At 40.7% G+C, this 19,845-nt stretch overlaps 2 protein-coding genes across 4 annotated transcripts; one reads left to right on the forward strand and one right to left on the reverse strand.

Moving 5' to 3' along the window:
- Positions 1-9,544, forward strand: c7a (complement component 7a). 3 transcript variants are annotated; one of them, XM_056419821.1, is made up of 18 exons: positions 1-86; positions 239-291; positions 433-511; positions 1,046-1,187; positions 1,279-1,423; positions 1,502-1,640; positions 2,672-2,815; positions 3,126-3,369; positions 4,023-4,136; positions 4,237-4,403; positions 4,497-4,725; positions 5,110-5,281; positions 5,387-5,474; positions 5,939-6,071; positions 7,397-7,585; positions 7,780-7,879; positions 7,965-8,152; positions 8,246-9,544. In XM_056419821.1, exons 1-18 carry the CDS (start codon positions 81-83, stop codon positions 8,455-8,457), a joined length of 2,544 nt encoding a protein of 847 aa, XP_056275796.1. In that variant the 5' UTR covers positions 1-80; the 3' UTR covers positions 8,458-9,544. The 3 variants fall into 3 exon arrangements, with proteins under 3 accessions (XP_056275796.1, XP_056275797.1, XP_056275798.1); XM_056419822.1 differs by having other exon boundaries at positions 7,968-8,152; XM_056419823.1 differs by lacking the exon at positions 1-86 and having other exon boundaries at positions 242-291; positions 1,051-1,187.
- A 1,210-nt stretch (positions 9,545-10,754) lies between these two features.
- Positions 10,755-17,837, reverse strand: rgs7bpa (regulator of G protein signaling 7 binding protein a). Its single transcript, XM_056419824.1, has 6 exons — positions 17,658-17,837; positions 16,509-16,675; positions 12,558-12,688; positions 12,049-12,193; positions 11,040-11,110; positions 10,755-10,889 (listed from the first exon to the last, which is right to left on the reverse strand). The coding sequence occupies exons 1-6, from the start codon at positions 17,805-17,807 to the stop codon at positions 10,798-10,800; spliced, it is 756 nt and encodes a 251-aa protein (XP_056275799.1). The 5' UTR covers positions 17,808-17,837; the 3' UTR covers positions 10,755-10,797.
- Positions 17,838-19,845: the final 2,008 nt, after the last annotated feature.

Consider the following 19,845-nt stretch of genomic DNA (forward strand, 5'->3'; position numbering starts at 1 on the left):
GTTTGACTCCCTCACCAGAACAAAACTGAGCGGCGACGACGCCTCTTCGAGACTCTCCTGTTCGCTGCTCTCCGCTCACCATGGAGGCAAGTAGACTTTTCTCTCAATACCTGGAACATGTTTCAGATTTCTTCAAAACAAAATTAAGATTTGATTTGGAGTATTTGAGTGTTTACTTTGTGTCCTGCTGAAACATCTCGTCTTCTGTGCTTTCCTCTTCTCTTCTTCACTTCCTCAGAGCGTTACGCAACTCTTTTTAGCAGCGCTGCTATTCCTTTTCACTTCCAACGGGTAAATCTGTTAATAATCTACTGTTTCAACATAATAATAAAAAAATACAAAATCGATAAACGACACAAATGATAACAACAATGATGATTTAGTTGCATTACACTTATTTGGTTTCATTTATTGAATCATTTGATTGAAAAGGTTTTGTAACCAGAGAGTTCATTGCCAGTGGGGGCCGTATGGGGACTGGTTCGAGTGTGATGGCTGCACTAAATTACAGGTAAGGACGATTCATTCTCATAGTAACTAGAATGGGCACTCGGTAGAGCGCATACCTCCGCATATCACAATATTGGGCATTGAATTATGAACATTTTGGCATTAGTTGCATGCCAATTGGATACAAATTGACCGTGCTATGGTAAAAATAAGATGTTGAACTTTTCATGACCTTGACCTTTGACCCGATTGATCCCAAAATCTAACCAAATGGTCCCCGGATAATAACCAATCATCCCACCAAATTTCATGCGATTCGTTTTAATGCTTTTTGTGTTATGCGAGTAACACGCATACAAATAAATGAATAAAAAAAATTAACAAAAATACACGGCAATCAAAACATAACCTTCCACATTTTCAATGCGAAGGTAATTATTAGCACAACTTAAACTAGTTAAACACATTGTAGAATGATGATAAAATACACATTTTGCTAGCAATATATTTTAAATAAGAAAGATATTTTCTTGATTTATATGCTTGTGTGTGTATATTTCTTTGTCAACTCGTGGTATCATATCATATGTCACAGTCCAGAAGCCGAGCGATGGCTGTCTACGCTCAGTTCGGAGGGAACCCCTGTGATGGGGAGCGGTCTCAGACCCGGGCCTGTGAAACCACACGCGGCTGCCCTCTAGAGGACGGATGTGGAGACAGGTTTCGCTGCCGATCGGGTGAGAGGATTCCCTCCGCTCATCTCACGCCCATAATAATACAGAATCAAATAACAATCACGCCGCTGTTTGTCTGTCCTCTGACCCACAGGGAAGTGCATCAGCCAGTCTCTGGTGTGTAACGGAGATCAGGACTGTGAGGAAGACGGACATGACGAACGGGGCTGCGACATGGAAAAACACATCGTGTGTCTCAAGTCAGTTCCGCCGCCTAACATTGACCTCCTCGGACTCGGGTAAGTTACGAATGGTTCGTGCACCCACACGCCAACACAGAAGCAGATATATGCTCAACACTGCGATACTTTGTGTAGATTTGATGTGGTGTCGGGGAGGCGGAGGGCACCTGTCGTCGACACAAAGAGCTTCGGGGGACAGTGTCGCGTCATCTACAGCGGTGTCCACAATGCCCTCTACAGACTGCCCCTGAGTACCATTCAGTACAGCTTCATGGTTGGTCACTCAGGACATATCTAACGCTGCAATTATTATTAACGCCCCCCTTGAAGGCCTCTCACTTTTGACTGTAAAGGTACCCTGCAGAGTTTTGATTGTCCATGAGCGTTGTTTCGATTTAACATTCCTCAGCATCCTTACGATGTTTTCTACTCGATCAAAGTTTTGTCAACTATATGGTTACATACTTGTGCTCTTTTTTTTAGCATTGCATTCATATCGATGCGTTTTGTGACAAGGTTCCTTTTTAGCCACTACGCTGGTTGACCCAACCATCCACAATGGCCCCAGTGACACCTGGTATTAGCATCTGATCTGTATCTGTAAATATTATCTGAAAAAGGACATCTTTGAGTCAAAATCTGGTTTTAATGAGCATGCACTTGACCTCCATCCTTGGATCTCCATGCAAATCAGTTATGTGGGGCAGGTGGATGAAAAGGGGCATTCCAGGTCAAGCAAAGCAATGCCACGAATGGGCGTCATTCATTTCTAAATACGCTTTTGCAGTTGACCTTTTAAACTAGCTATTTGTTTTTCCACAGGATGTCGTCACATTGTACATATTGCATTCATAACGATATACATATGTCACAATGTGTGTCAGATATCAATCCAATCGTACTCTGATCTTAATGTCTTCTGGGTGCATTGACAACTTGCACTGATGTGCTTTTTTTTCTTGTTCAGCTAAGATGAGCAGCTACAGTTTGTCTGAAGTGTTTAAAAGAATAACAGTGCTGTTTCTGCTCTTACTATTTATGGAGAATGATAACTACCTCTCACAACCACAAAGGTTTCTTATCATAGTTAGTTTAAAGTGTTATAATCGACACTGCATATTGGAGAAGAGTCTTGTAAGACCTTCTGTGAGTGCTGCTAAATTAGTGGTGAAATCATCACTCACATACAGCACCACTAGTGGTCAAAAACTCCACAGGGTATTTTTGAAGTTTCTGTGCACATTTATTTTCCTTTTCCTAAGAGTGGTTAACCTTAACCCTTGTTAATTAACCTGTGCTGTTTAGGTTAAAGCTCAGAATGACTTCAGTGATGAGATGTACTCCAGCAAATGGCACTATGCGAAGGACATTGTCAACAGACAGAAAGTGACCGGGACCACGACAGGATACAACAACTATGACTTCCACGAGACACAGGACCGGAGCCAGGTGTGTGTGTTGAACCTGAAACGGCGTCCCTACAGATCCCAGTGCTTCGTTTTTTCAGAGAAGGAAAAAAACGGAAAACCAAACTTGAAAATTGAACTTATTTTTGAAATCTTTTATTTTTATATTATTAATAATATATAATAATAATATAATAATAATATAAATATAAAATAAATAAATATACAAATATAAAACAATATAATATAATCATAATCATAATATAATATATATTATATTATATTTTTGAAATGTCCCCACTGTGGGACGAATAAAGGTATATCATATCATATCATATCATTATTCCTTCCAGACCCAAAAGCTATTGGTTCTAAAGAATGACATTGAGGTAGCTCAGTTCCAGAGCAACTCTCCTCAGCACCTCCCACTGTCTGAGGGGTTCTGGAAGGCGCTGGTTAAACTCCCCTCGGTCTACGACTTCGCCGCCTACAGGACGGTTTTACAGAGGTTTGGGACGCACTACCTGTCAGAAGGAAGCCTGGGAGGCTCCTTCAGGATCGTTGGCAAGATTGATGAAGCAACTGAAAAACAAATGGGTGAGAATTTATATATTATCAGCAGCCTCGTGATATGCCTGAATAAAAGAATAATGAATCTTCATACGCCCGACAAATTCAACATGTTGTGTTTTTAAGAAGCTTTAATTTTCACTAAAGGGAAGAAAGTACCTTTTACTTCACACACTGGTTGGCAGACATATTTATTATAAGTATTATGTATGAACTTGACACAAATTAAACAAAATATATAACTAGACTGTGTTATTCACCATTGACACAACATGGCTACATTTTATATTTGAAATACATATTTAAATGAAAATGCATTTTCTGGGAATTTCCAGTGTATTTTATTAGAATGTTTTCTTTTTTCCCTGAAATACATTTCACTAAAGCAAGTAACTTAATCTAAAATGCAATGTGTCTTTCTTTTCTGAAATGTTTCTTGATAATTGCAGCAACATTTGAATAAATATGCAATTTCAATATGTTTATTGATGCATTTAGAAATGAAAAATATATATATGTTTTAAAAGTTTGAAAATGTTCAGAGAATAAATGCAAACTGTGATTGAATGAAATAATAATAGAAGTAAACATCCGGTTTGATAGCATTGCTCCCTCAATCCTGCTGTTTCTAACAATGACTTTTGTTTGTCTTTTTCTTTTAATTTGCTGATGTTTCCAAGTCAGCACAAGCTATCAGTACGACGAGTGTGCAAAGACTAAACGTTGGTTTTTAATATTCCCCATCAAACACGTGTCCTGCAAGAGAGGTCAAGATGAAGTCACATTCCACAGCGGTACCATTGTATTGTTTTTTTCTGCAAACATACCAGCCTGTGAAATCACTTGCCATTTCTGAGTAATTCTGTCATCCTTCTGCAAACCTCTTCGAAACAGGAAATTCCAGGAGCAATAATGTGAAAAAAGTGAACGTGCTGGGAGGAGACATCCAATTTATCGCAGGGCTGACGAACATGCAGCTCTCTGACCCGGACAGGAACTGGGAAATGTACTCGAACTGGGCTGAGTCTGTTCGGTACTTTCCAGATGTCGTAAAACAAACAGTGAGGGAGAGTAAAATCAGCACTTTGAACTATATCTATGAACTATTCAGTCATCTCAGATAACACAACGCTCCATCTCTCTTGTTGTGGCAGCTGCGGCCGCTGTCGGAGCTGGTGAAAGAGGTCCAGTGTGCTGGGGTGAAGAGACTCTACCTCCGCAGGGCCATCGAGCAGCACCTGGCTGAGAGCGACACCTGCCACTGCCGGCCCTGCAGTAACAATGGCCTGGTTGTCATGGCTGCAGATGAATGCAAATGCATCTGTAAGCCCGACACATCAGGACTGGCCTGTGAGCAGGGAAGTGAAGTGGAGGGTCAGCCGGGTGGGTGGAAAACATTTTTTCGACAGGTTCTTCTTTTATAATAATAATAACTTTATTTATATAGCACCTTTAAAAACAGAGTTTACAAAGTGCTCTACAGAGAATCAAGGCAAAACAAATAGAATGGTAAGATACAAATATAAAATAAAAAACAACAGACAAACTAAATTGGGGGAACCAAATAACTGCATAAAAGGACGACATCACTTAAAAGCCGTTCTATAAAAAGGGGTTTTAAGAAGTGATTTAAAAGAAGTTATGTTATTTTGTAAAATAGGCTTTATTCCATTCCTTTCTGAGGGTAAGATGAGATACTGATTCATATTTATTGATCGGATACTTTCACACCGACTGCAATATATTCCTCACTTTCTGCCCATTAAGGAGTGATCCATGGCGGTTGGGCCTGCTGGTCCTCCTGGTCGGGGTGCTCTGGGGTTCGAAGAACAAGAAGACGTTCTTGCTCTAATCCCACTCCTCAGAACGGGGGGCAACAATGCACCGGAGAACCCGCTGAGGAGTCTGACTGCGAAGACCAAGACCTGCAACACTTGAAGTCAGAGCCATTAAGTTTAATTCTGTTGTAACAGGCACCACAGTTCACTGTTCCATCCACCATCAGCACTCTACCACATGTTGATTTGTAACTGTTTTTCTCCAGAGACATGGAGCCTCACTGCTTTGACCAAACTCTCTCAGCCAATCAGATGTGTGGAAACCCACCTGGTCTAATCAACGGCTACATCCTGGTGAAGATTCCTTAAATGTACCGTAGATTGCATAACAGACTATTGCAAAAATGCAATATTTTCATGCTCACGCTAATTGATTTTCTTGTTTAGAGTCAGTGTGACCAAGAAGGGCACAGTTTAGTTTTACTCCTCATGTAATTTACTTTGTCTTGACATCGGTCAGCCTAATTACCAAAGGCTGTACACCACATTTTAATATCGAGAAATGATGTCTTTTGGTAAATATAACAATGAAGCCTTAAAAGCTGAGACCCAACATGAAACATTTTTCTGTGTATGTGAAATTAAATATTTGATTTGCGTGCCTCCAGTAAAGGGAATGAGCCTGGCTTAATGCATGACGTCACATCAGTTAATTACAGTATATTTCACTCTCTGATTTATTATCTTTTGTAAGTGATTTCTGTATATAAAATCCCAAATGGAGCGTAATACCCTTCTTGTCGCCGCATGGTCCGCAGGTCCCGAAGGACATTTACCTTGTGGGTAGTACGGTTGAGTACACCTGTACTGGCAGTTATTATCTCGTTGGTGACAGCATCCTAGAATGCACTGCTCATCAAACCTGGTCCACCAGCCCTGGCCTGTGCACGGGTGAGTACCTTTAAGAAAGGTCAGCATATTGTATTCCTAGATCAGTACGGACTTCATTACCTTCACATTGAAAATGCGAAAGGTTATGTTTTGATCGCCGTGTATTTATTTATTTATTTGTATTACTCGCATAACACAAAAAGTATTAAACCGAATCGTATGAAATTTTGTGGGATGATTGGTTATTATCCGGGGAACATTTGATTAGATGTTGGGATCGATCGGGTCAAAGGTCAAGGTCATGAAAAGGTCAAAATCTTCTTTTTACCATAGCACGGTCAATTTTTTTCCAATTGGCATGCAACTAATGCCAAAATTCTCATAATTGAAAAGGACAAAAAGGACAAAATCTTCTTGGATCGCATGAAATTTGGTGGGATGATTGGTTATTATCCGGGGACCATTTGATTAGATTTTGGGATTGATCGGGTCAAAGGTCACGGTCAAGGTCATGAAACGGTCAACATCTTCTTTTTACCATAGCACGGTCAATTTATATCCAATTGGCATGCAACTAATGCCAAAATGTTCATAATTCAATGCCCAATCTTGTGATATGCGAAGGTATGCGCTCTACCGAGTGCCCGTTCGAGTTGTGGATGTGTAGAGAAAACTGGATACAGTGTCCGAGCTGAAACCCCATTTATTCCTATTTATGTGACGCAAGAAGGAAATAAAAGTTTGACTTCCCCGTTGCAGAATTTAGATGAATGCACACAGATTCCCCAGTGACCGTTCACATCTCTGGGCCCATGGAGCGAGGGCAATAGCCTTAAGCCCACCTCCCAGCCCAGCCCGCAGGAAAGAAAACAACTCTGCATTTGTATACTTTTTTCGACCAAAATAGTGAAATGAGGGCTATGTTTGTACTGGGAAGTTGATTCACCTAAAGAAAAAGACCCCCTGAGTTACATCTCTCTCCCAATGGAAGTCCTTCTGGAAAAGCGTTTTTGGGCCTAGCATCACGGGAAAACACCCATAAATTGTAATTGTAAAATGTACTTCAAAGCCTGGCGCTCTTACTGGGGGCTCGGTCTCTATGCATAACCAGCCAATCAGGATGTGACGACCTGTGCGGACCATAGATATATAAGGCAAGCGTGCATTGCTGCTAAACTATCGTACACCCTCTTCATCAAGGTTATTAAGAGCGGCAGTGGCAACCTAACCGCAGCGGAGCAGTAGGCTGCTTCAGCCAACCCAGGTAGTATTTAACGAAACTCGGTCGAGCCATGGCCTCACCTTGCAGAGGGATGTGTGGGATAGAACCAAGGTATTTTTAACATTCACAGTCACAATGAATCACATTGTCGAATTTCTTTCAGTCTCCAGGTGCAACATTCAGTCCCTCTCTGATGACATCACAGCCTCTCCTTCGCAGCAGACCTATGGCATCGGGGACACGGTCACCTTGTCCTGTCCGGCAGGTCGACAGCTACTCGGAGAACCGACCGTGATATGTGACCCCAGTCTGCATTTTTCCCCAGATCCTACAGACATCAAATGCAGCCCAGGTACATTTTACTTCAAGGTTTCCAGGCCTTCAAGTCATCTAAACAGGCTGCTGGGACCTGCTGCGTAACAATGTCTGACTGCAGTTTATTGTCCCCGACTTCTCATTCCTTCTTTAATGTCCCATTAACAAACGAAATTCTCGTTGCATGCATGGATGCAACGTGGAATAACGATGCGTTGATGTATCCCACAGTCAGCACACCACAACCACGCAGCTCTCCTGTCGTGCAATGTCAACCGTGGGAGAAATCCTCCAGAGGAAAATGTGTTTGCAAAATGCCTTTCGAGTGCAGGTATGTTTCATCACTTTGTCCATGAGACATGAAGAAATTGGACGTATTTCATGAATTCTCTTGTTCCTGTGGATGATTGTGTCAGCAGTTCATCTTTGGAGGTGTGCGCCACTAATCCTGTGAATAGAAGGACAGTTCTTCTCAATGTCTGCAAAATGCATGCTCTGCATTGTATGGGGAAGACCCAGATGATAGCAGAGGACAGCACATGCAAGTGGCCGGAGCGCAACACAACGGGCTGCACCATGTGTCACATGTGGGAGGCGTGCGATGGTAGGGGCGTCTGATAGTTACAGAGAATCAATCGTAACGTGTGTGTGCGGACTGTAGTAATTCATCCCATTTGTCTTCCCACCATCTTTTCAGATCAAACCAACATGTGTCGCTGCAAAGACTCTGCAGATTGCTTGACCCCGGGATTAAATGTGTGCGTAACAGTTGGGGACGATGCCGCCGCAGTGTCGCAGACGATGAGCGAGTGTGACGCAGGACTACGGCGATGTAAGGGAGGAAAGGTGTCAGTGGTCAGTATCCTGCCTTGTGCTGCCGAAGACACGGCTTCGACCACACGGCTTTAAATCGCCACCTTCCTTTACACTTTAATCCCGATAACACTCATAGTTTTCCAGTGAAGTAATCATAAAGAACACGGTTATGAATGTATACAACTATAATGTAAAACTGTATCAAAACAATGAATAAATAGCAACATGGTAAATGGCCCTGCTGAACATGTGTGTCTGAACCGAACTGTCAACTGTAACACCGGCTATTTGACATCATAAAAAGGACAAGGTAGAATGCCATGAAAAGGTCAAAAATGGTCCTCGTATAATATGCCATTAGATTTTATAAAAAGTTAAAATATAGTATGCCATGAAAACAAGTGATAAGTAAAGTGATATTATGATATGCCATATAAATGTCATATTTAGTAATAAAAACATCATAAGATTATATACCATACACATATCACACCACATTTCTTTTGCTTATATGCCATGAAAATATTATAAATAGACAGTATAGTATACCATAAAAATACACAATGAATACATTATATAATATGGAATAAAAAAGTTCAAAGGCATTGTATACTATGGCGTAAGAAAGTATTTTTTTTAAATTGTATGAAAATGTCATAGAATATTTTTCTAATTATTTTTATAATAGTCTTATACCATAAAAGGTAATTATAAAGTATGCCAGAAAAAGTAAAATATATAAAATAAATATCATAACCTGTTGTGCCATGACAAAGGTCATAACAATGCCTGTACACCATATATCTCATATTCAAACCTGTTTCAACACTTCAAAATCATGTCTCTGTCACCAGTCATTATCCGAAAAAAGAAGTCAATAATGTCATAGTTTATTTTGTTTTTAGAAAATCTAAATAGTAATAGTAATAGTTAATATATAGATTAACAAGTGTTTGTCGGGATTTCAATCCACAAAGGAACCATTTATTCTCTAAAAAATATACTTTGTCTATATTCAGAGCAATTGACAGTTTGTACTGTTTATATCATATATGTCATATAATGTATTATATTGTTGTGTATTAGGGACTTCTGTGTGTTCCCTCTATTTCTCCAGCCTTCAGTAAATACAGACACACACTGCTTGTTATTAACATAATAAAAGATTATCTTGTTTTTATCCATCTATCATTCTCCCCCTCTTAACCCTCCAAGATAACAACAGGCTTAAGAGGTGGACAATAGCAAACCAGTCAAATATAACCAAAAAGCATACAGTAAATGTTCGGGTGTTTATTCCCAAAATATGAATTATCACCTTTTAACTATCACCTAAAGTAAAATTAAACCATTTAATTGTTTTTCAGTTTACCTCCAGAACTTAAATTAAAACGTAACATTTCTGATAGTTTGTCTTCACCCAGCGGACAATTCAGTGTATTACATGCAAAAGACAATTCCAGAGACGAGTTGATTAGTTTCAATAACAAAAGTTTTATTAACAATGTAAAATGACCTATATCAGCTTCGACTACTGTACCTTCACCGTGCCATAAACATGTATCACTACCATTAATAAGCAAGACCCATGCTGCCTGGCCTCTGTCTGCATTTGACTGCCTGAGACAGAGGGAAGCCCTCCCGGTTCACACCAACAAACTGATTATTGACTAACCATCTCCATCTTTGAAAATAATTCAGAGAGCATTGCGTAAAGAGTATGTGTACAAGTCTAGCATCTCGATTTATAGATAGATATTGTGTGCAAAGAAGTTTTCATTTTGAGTATTGTATCATATATTCCATTTTGAAGCTGGAAAGGTAAAGTTGGATACAGGTACTTGGTTTATGGAAGACTAAATTAAGTACATTGAGAAGAAAAAACAACAAGAAACAGAAAACAGATACTGTTATACACAACAAACGTATTCTGCACGAACCTCTCGTCTCAGCTTTGACATACGAAGATATAACTTTGTCTTTGCATGTGCCATCTTGAAATATTCAGAAGGCTTCTATTCATAAGTTAACACATTATTTATGACAAAAACTGACACTTACATTCCCTTTTTGTTTCCCATGAATTATCATTTCATTCACTCAGGTTTGAGGAAGTAAATGAACATTGACACTATTTCTCACTCTCTTCCACATTGGACAATCAGATCATTTACCACAAAAAAAGGGAGAATTTGTTGCAAAATATTTTACAATATATGTTCATGACTTGTTTTTCATTACATTGCAGTTACAATTCTTCTTTGTATTACAAAATAAAATTATAAAATGGGCAGCCTGTTTTTTTTCAAAAGAGAGAGAAGGAGACAATTCATTTTGAAAATGGCAGTAATAGATTGGTGGGAGACACAAGTGGTGAAGGACGGTGGGTAATGGTGTCTTTGTTGCCGCCTCCTACCCACGAAGGCGAGGCCCTTAGCTGGTTACCAGGCAACAGAGCCCAAAGAACCGCCTCTTCCTCTGTCGGACCAGTGGGTAGGGAGTCAGGTTCAGCAAACTGCTGTCGTCTGGGCACACGGACACACAGCAGAGACGCGTGTCTTCATCTCAATGCCTCGTCTAGACTTCTTTGACTATGAAATACTTTAAACGTGTCGCTGCTCTCGGGGGTAGAGGTGTGTGTGGGGATCTGTGTGTAATGTGGCGTTCTACCTTACCGTGGTTCTTCAAGGGTAAAGGCATTGTCTCCCTGAGTTTACTGAGAAGGTTCTTCATCTCCCTCATGTCCCTGCAGTAACACACATACGGGCTTTGATGTAGAGCATCTTTCATGTTGTGCGTTTACACACAAACACACGCAAACTAATTCAGTAAATGCTCAACTGCATCATATTTTTGCAACGTCATCGAAAAACCATCTGAAATGAATTGTATTCGGCGTGATAAAGTGTATCAGTCTAATTTCTGAAGCTGATTGAATACACACTCTGTGACTAGGAGATGCCGCCTCAATATGTGAGGTCATGTTCAAGCAGTTTGCAAACAGGCCAATAACATCCCATGTAGAACGGGATGGACCACATTTTTTTATTATTTGATTCTGTTGTTTTACCAACATATTTAAATAATTACACTCAACAACAGACTTAAATATTACATATTTCTTAATATTCTACTTGTCAACTTTGCCAAGTACAGTCAGTTGTAAATACTGTGGGGTTGGCAGTGCACAACAACATCTGGTCATTTGTTTTTGGAACAACAGTACAAGCCGAATGTTCCTTAATGTATACTGCTATGCAATTAAAAGTTGCACAAATATTTTAAAAAGCGAGCTGTAAATGATCAACTGTTACATTATTAGTGTGGTTGTGAATTAAAATGGGATCTAGTTCAATAAAGCAATTTAACTAATATATATATATATAAATCACTTATTTTGCTAGTATATATATATATATATATATATGTAAATATATATATATATATATATATACATATATTTATATATATATATACATATATATATATATGTATATACATATATGAATGTTATAATGCAACCTGTTGATGCATCTCTGATCATTTCAATCATGTTAAAATAAATAGTTACTTTGCATTACATTTTCACACATCAACAAACACACACACACACAGACACACAAACAAACACACATAACGTACTCAAACACAGAAGGACACGACACAATTCTTCGGTCTACCTACTTTTCTATGTTTTCTATATCCGTGGCCACCAGCCAGTAGAGCTGAGGGAAGTCCGTGGGGGAGGAAGAGGTGTCCTCCAGGATGGGGATGTCTGAGCTGTCCTCCGTCTTACTTTGGACCCCGGGAGGAACACAGGAATCCTTACCTGAAGCACACAGAGAGCAGCGAGCCTAAACATGTGTCACCACTACATTAAACACGTAGGGGAAACAAGGATGAAAAGGAAAAAAAAACACACACAACATTACCCATCCGATCACATGATTCATCAACGTCATTAAACATGTACAGGCACTATAAACACTATATTTTCACACGTATATATTTAGGTTTGGTGATTATACTGCTGCTGGTATTAATAATATAAATTTTTTTTTTAAGACGTCAATTAATAATTGTGCATGCATTTTAAAATCTGCTCGTCTGCTTTCTTTGTCATTTGATTTTAATTATAAACGAGCAAGCATACGTATCAAAAGCTATGCCATGGGGCGTGTCTGTGTATTGACCTTTCCTGTGAAGCTGCAGGGAGCCCAGCAAGCACACAGATTTGAGCATCTCGGTGATGTACATCTCCAGACAGCACTGCAGCTGGATGAAGAGCCGACAGATCTCAGGGTGGATCTCCCCGTCCTCTGGCCTGAAATGACACATCGTGAGACGACAGAGAGGTCACTGGATGCAATGAACTTCATGGAAACAAATTAAAATCATAGTTCTGTTGAAGGAAAGGTTCACGTTGACTCCTTAGTTTAAACCCGTTGAGCTCAGCTTCTCGATGTGGATGTGCTAAACTTAACCCTACGCTTGGCAGCGGTTCCTCTGATCAATGCACAGCATGGAGATACAAAAGGTTTGGGTACTGGGGGAAAATAACAAAATAGTATGGCTAATAGTAAGAATGCACATCTTCCATGTCACTTCATGAAGCATTCAACCCACAAATGTCACGAATGTCATTTTATTTCCTTGAACATCTGAACAAAAAACTAAGAATGACTAATATCAGGACATCAAACAAAGTTTACCTAATTTAAACCACCAGATGAGAGATGAGCTGGAGTTTGCATAACGGATGAATAAACAGGAGCCGTCTGGTTCTTTTGACTCGTTTCTATTTATTCATTTCAACAGCAGACGGTGGTTTAAAATTGCAACTTGCTGGATTTTTTGCTTGATTGTGTTCTAGCGTGTCCATATTTTCTGTTTGTTTAACCATCTGAGAATGTGTAAATAGAAGGCAAGTGGAGAAGTTCAAACATTAAAAAAGCAACGCATGCGTATTTTTTCTATCTATACCCAGAGCAGATCACCGCCTTTTAAAAGACGCCGCAGTGTAGCTCGGAAACATATCAATCTGGTGTTCAACGGGGAACTACAGCAGGTGATATCCAGTGGGTGTGATATCACAGGGGAAAGTGACAGCGATGAAAGGCGTGAAACTTGCACCTGGTGCAAATATTGTTCACACAAATCATGCTGTCGCATTCCCTTTTCCCACCAGCGAGCTTCTCCTTCCCACCCTTGTGCTGTCACAGGGCTGCCTTCTACAGAGCTGTCATCAATGCTATCCTGCTTATCACATCGGAGAGGCCCTGCACCACTCAAACCATTCAGACACACTGGCTTTATTTGATTAAAGGGGAATAATCTGTCTAATTCAAGCCCTGTTCCTGTAGTAGACGGACAATTGAATCGCCCGCAGAGCTTTCAGAGAAGGAGGAATCGAGCACATTATGACGAGGGCATTGATGTTGCTATCGGTGGACACTTAAGAGTTCTCTTTAAAGCTGCTAATTTAATTTGTCATTAGTATTGTATTGTGTATTGTGTATGCATATATGTTGTACAGATACATATATATTTTATTTTATATTTTACTTTGTATACTTCTTGTATACATCTTTATCTTTCATCCCTGTTTTTTATATTTTATTTTTTATTCTTGTGTGTTTAGTTTATTAGTGCTGCTACTGTTACGACAAATTTCCCCTTGGGGATTAATAAAGTACATATCTATCTATCTATCTACACCGTCTCCTCTTCTAAAGCAGCAGCAGCCGAACATCCAAGCACATGTGGACTATAATTAATGGTACTTGTTGGCTTGGAGGTATAATTGTGTCTAGACGTCTAATTACGAGCCATATCACAGGAAAAGAAGCACACCGAGTATAAAGCGTCTTCACTGTAAACTGCTCTGTTTCTCAAATGATTTGAATAAGATTTTATTAAAGCCTTGTTATAGAAAATGCAACTAAAATGTCCATGTACAATGGGTGTCGTGTGATTCATGCCTCCTCGTGGCAGGAAACATGCAGTAGACATGCTTATGGCTAACCATAAGAGTGTGTCACGCACATGCGGTTCAAAGCCCCCATACTTTAAATGGAATTATTTTGTCATGCATGTAACAGACAGTGAATGACATACACTACCGTTCAAATGTTTGGGGTCATCCAGACAATTTTGTGTCTTCCATGAAAACTCACTTTTATTTATCAAATGAATTGAAAATTGAATAGAAAATATAGTCAAGACATTGACAAGGTTAGAAATAATGATTAATATTTGAAGTATTAATTTTGTTCTTCAAACTTCAAGCTCAAAGGAAGGCCAGTTGTATAGCTTATATCACCAGCATAACTGTTTTCAGCTGTGCTAACATAATTGCACAAGGGTTTTCTAATCAGACATTAGTCTTCTAAGGCGATTAGCAAACACAATGTACCATTAGAACACTGGAGTGATAGTTGATGGAAATGGGCCTCTATACACCTCTGGAGATATTTCATTAGAAACCAGACGTTTCCACCTAGAATAGTCATTTACCACATTAACAATGTATAGTGTGTATTTCTGATTCATGTTATCTTTATTGAAAAAACAGTGCTTTTCTTTGAAAAATAAAGACATTTCTAAGTGACCCCAAACTTTTGAACGGTAGTGTACATTATTAAAACGTCGTAAGATTTAGCAAGTGGATGAATTATTGAGCCAAGAAGCAGAGTAGAGTACAGCCTGATACATTTAAACTCGTGCCTATGAAACATATGGCAGACTAATGTTTAATGAAGATCATTCAATGTTTTTTTGCAGGTCTCTGAATCAATGTGTATGTAAGAGGAAGATGGGCTATAGAGTAAACCGGATAGTGTTGTTGTTCCAGTCGTGTGGACGGGTCTTGGCAAGCAGCTATAGCACCTCAGAGCGTCTTTCTAAATCCCTCTCACCGACGGCTTCAGTCGGTCCAGTTGTTATTTAAGTGAGTTTGAGGGTGCCAAGTCAACTGGCATCTTAGCGTTAATGAGGACCTTCAAATCCCGAAACCTCCCTTTGCCCTTCTTCCACTTGCACCGACGTGGAGTAGACGCCGTGCTCGGTGGAGAGCGCGGGCCAAGTCAACTGACACACCCAACAACCTCAAATCCTCCGGTCACTTTGCATTGACTGTTTGTTAACCCTCCTGTTACCTTAGGGTCAATTTGACCCCATTCAATGCTTAACCCTTCTGTTACCTTTATATTTACTGACATATTTTACCCTTGGGGTCAATTTGACACCAGCAATTAAAACCTCCAGAAAATTATTAGAATTAATATTGTTTTCCAAGTTTAAGTGTGAGGTACTTTATGTTTGTTTGTTGACTACCTAAATAGCCCTTTAAATATATAAAAAAGTTGATATTTCTTATATGTTTGACACAGTGAAAAACAGCCTGGGGTCAAATTGACCCCAAAGAACACCGACATTAAACACTGAATGGGGTCAAATTGACCCTAAAGGTAACAGGAGGGTTAAGGGGAATCTTAAAAGATAAAGAAAGATAAAGCCATTGATTTGGATTCTTAAGATATTCTGAACTCTAGAATATAATAACATCCATTGTTCAAAAGCATGCTGCATGGTATCTGGTCGAATGACCATAAAAGAGACACAACACAAAACACACACACACACACACACACACAATAAAAGCAAAATCAATCCATAAGGCTCACATTATTGATACTACTATCTCCGACAGTCGTCCTGTGAAGCGTTCCACTTGGTGCATTACCGTTTTAGGCCCCAGCTAATGGCACGCGTTCAGTTAGCACGTTGTTGTGATTGATTCCTGCCAAATCTGTCTCGCGAGCAATTAGAGAATCACGCTTTTCTTTTCTCTTTTTTCTTTTGGACTTGAACTCATGTTCTGTTTAACCCCTGAACACTAACGGGGCGGACACATACGTTGTTTTCTATTTGAAGTGCAAAGGAGCAGGCTTACAATATACATGTGCCTAAAACAGGGAATGTTTATGCGAATCAGGGATGTGATTTTTGGTGGGAATAGATAAATCCCCAAATAGCTACTTGTAAACTTTAATGTTGCAGAGCGTCCCATTTGGCGCACTGTGAGCCTCCCTTGCGAGGCGCTTGTCTTTCCGGCACCACGGACAGCGCCTGTGCCAACTCACCCAGATATCAAGGAGAGGCTGTGGTGCGCCGCTCTCGCCATTTCGCAGCCTTTAGTTCGGGTCTTCAGCATCTCGGCCCGGAGAGAAGGACAGTCCACGGTGATTTCCCCAATGGAGATGACCAGTTCACGGTACAGAGCCACGAGCGTATTGAACTCTTGGACGATCTGTGTGTTACAATGAGATGTTTAAATTCACACGAGAAAAGAAGTTATTTACCCCAAAACAATACAAGCATGCTGCACACGTGTAACACGCAACTTGTGCTTGCCTATATGTCCCGCTGTGGTTATTTCAGTTGGATGACCTTTACCCTTGGGCCGTCAGCATATTGACTTGTCAACATGAAAACGTGTCAGAGCAGAAGGAATGCTGAGCAGCACTGAGCCTCACTGTGCAGACACGTAATAAAGCTGCATGGCGCTTCAATAGAAGTAGTATTGTGTTTTGTATTATTGCAACATATGTGGTCACACAAGTCCATCGGCATCTTAGAGAAACTTGTGACTAAGCAACACAAAATGTGAAGCATTGACATTAAAAGAGTCCGCAAAGTCAAAGCGGATGATGGAAAGAAAAAATGGGGGAAAAAGATGTTTCTTTTATTGACGCAGGTCCCATTATGCTAAATGTGGTTGTTTGCACAGCCGCAGAGCTCGAGGATCGGAGTGCAAATATTTGGATCATTTGTATGCAACTCCTGCGTAACAACTTGCATGCACTCATCGAGGCTGCGTGGCGAAAACTGGTGTATGACACATTCATACGATTAACATATGTGCGCGGAGCATCGTCAAAGCATGAGCCTTGATCACACACATCTCCATCATATTGTCATTTGGGGCAATTTGGAAAATCCCAAACACTCCAAATGCGAATCGCAATCACCCTGCACGCCGAGAGAGACGATCCCTTTGCCTTCACTGTCGACAAAGCAATGCAAATGCATATATCTATTTTTAGGCTCTCACACCGGGTTACGATCCTGTTCTCTCTTCTTTTTTTGTTGGTTTCAGCTAGTAACAGCTGTCGCCTGTGCATCCTTTGCGTGCACGGGATAGTCGGTGGTCTAAAACAAAGGACGGTTGTGCTAATAACATCTTTATTACCAGAGGCACCATGAAAGGCATTGCCGTGTCGCAAACCTACCATTCTGCAGTCGGCCACGGCGCGCTGGGCTTTGCGGGTACTTTCGGTGCTCTCCCTCCTCTCCGGGTCTCGGCAAGGAGGCTTGCCGATCTGGAAGATGTTCCCGGCGGATCTGGGGCGGTTTTTGCGCCCATTCGATGCAGAACTCATGCATACACATCCACGAATAAAACAGCCCTAATAAAGAACGGTGTTGTCTTATTACCCCAGCAAAAACTCCACCACGTTCTACCTTTCTGCCTCAGCACCCTCGCACCTCACTGCTCACCTTATTCTCTCCTCCGTGTGAGTGCACTCACACGCTCAATCCACCTCAGACAACTAACTGGCTGGGCTGAAACAGCGGATTATTGTCTGCCGCTCACGTTCCTCCCCTCCTTTAGTGTGAGAGACGAAGCAAATATTTTCCCAGAGTCCAGAAAAAGTGCCGGATGAGCGCCTGCGACTCCTCTCCGCATTGCCTCGGCTGCGACGGGACGCAAAATCACCTTCAATCCAGCAGCACACGGTGCACACACAGTGAAGACTTTCACACACACCAAAAAACCCCGAGTCCAGCTAGCCGAGGTGTCTTCTCTGACGCACCGATGTCGGAAGGAGACGATCGCATTCACGGATGTTCTCCAAATGCAACCATTTTTTTTAATGATTGCGCGTTTCCATTAAGCAGCAATAAAAAATTTTAAAACGATATTTTTGTTGTTGTGTGACAGAGACGCAATACACGTTCAGTCCTCTGTGTCGGAGAAACACTGAACGTTACAACAACAAAACGCGTACTCCCTCCCCGCTATGGCGCGGTCTCAATCGGCTCCTGCGGTGTCTGTTCCTCAGAGTGTTTCCAGCTGGCCGGGCGCGGGCCTGTCTCTAACCTTGGAGAGGCAGCAGAAGACGAGCAGTTGCTACAGGCCTGACTTGGCTGTGTGGCTGGCAACACTGCGCACCCAAAGGACGGGAATACTAATTGGGCCCATCAGGTGAAACTCCCGCCCTGAGCTGTCCATTATCTCCAAAAACGTGTGACCAGCAGACTGCCGGCCACTTTGCCTCCGCGTAGAAAATAAATCAAATGAGATTAGGACAATTCAATATATGTGAAGACCAAGTGTGGGTCACTTGGAACTTTAGCATATAGGACGCCACAGTTGAAAAAACACAACATGTGGAATGATATGTATATGCAGGGGCTATAGTTTTGAGTCTAAAAGTGTGTTTCATTGTTGTTTTTAGAAATGTGTCTCTTCTCTGCAGCAATATGAGGATGATATGCGTGTTGACTAAAACCCTATAGTTGATAGTCCCCAACACGCACACACACACAAACACAGACACACACAAACACACACACACACACACACACAGACACACACAATACTAACTTGTGCAATCCATATCATGCAAAACATGTCAGGCAGACAAATACATAAGTACAAAAAGTATTATGTTCATTGCAATACATGTTTCTTTCATGCACACACACACACAGACGGAGCATGGTGGCATAAAGAAAAATAAATAGGCTACCGTGTATATGAATATATAAATGTATAATTTATCAATACATGTGCCAGTTTATTGCATATGGTTACAGCCACAAAAAAAACTTTTTTATTCTTGGTTTGCTCCTTTGAATGTGCTTGGATCCAGCTTCCAGCAGTGGCTATTTGCCCCTGCCTGCTTCTCACAACCACAAAGAGGAAAGTGTAGATATTCTGAATTAATTAAGAGTCCATTTCAGTGTATGCTGAGTGCTCTTTCTCAACCTGGATTACTACTTAATTATGAATGCAGAGGAAGACTTTTAAAATTCATCTATTTAAGTGACATACATCCACAGACGCACATAGCTCCACTCATGCAAACACAAAGAGACACGCGCAGTGGGGATTGACATAATAAATGTTCAGCCTAATGGTATGTCTATTCAAATGTTAGAGAGTCTGCAGCGATCATGTGTTTGAGTTGGACCTTTTAGAAGAGCTAGCGCCCTAACCCGCCTCCTTGTTTCTTAGCGATTACTTTTTTCTTCTTCTTAATTGGCATTTTTACTCCAAAACGTTCATTGCATTTTAATAAATAGAGGTAATATAACTGTGCCAGTCAATATTAAATGCTTTGCCTTTCTGGGTGAAAGTCCTTCTTTCCCCCCCGAATGTTTTCTCTGGGGTCTTGCACTTCTCATCGTAGA

The sequence above is a fragment of the Pseudoliparis swirei genome, chromosome 7, assembly GCF_029220125.1.
Source record: "Pseudoliparis swirei isolate HS2019 ecotype Mariana Trench chromosome 7, NWPU_hadal_v1, whole genome shotgun sequence".
Taxonomy (NCBI): Eukaryota; Metazoa; Chordata; class Actinopteri; order Perciformes; family Liparidae; genus Pseudoliparis; species Pseudoliparis swirei.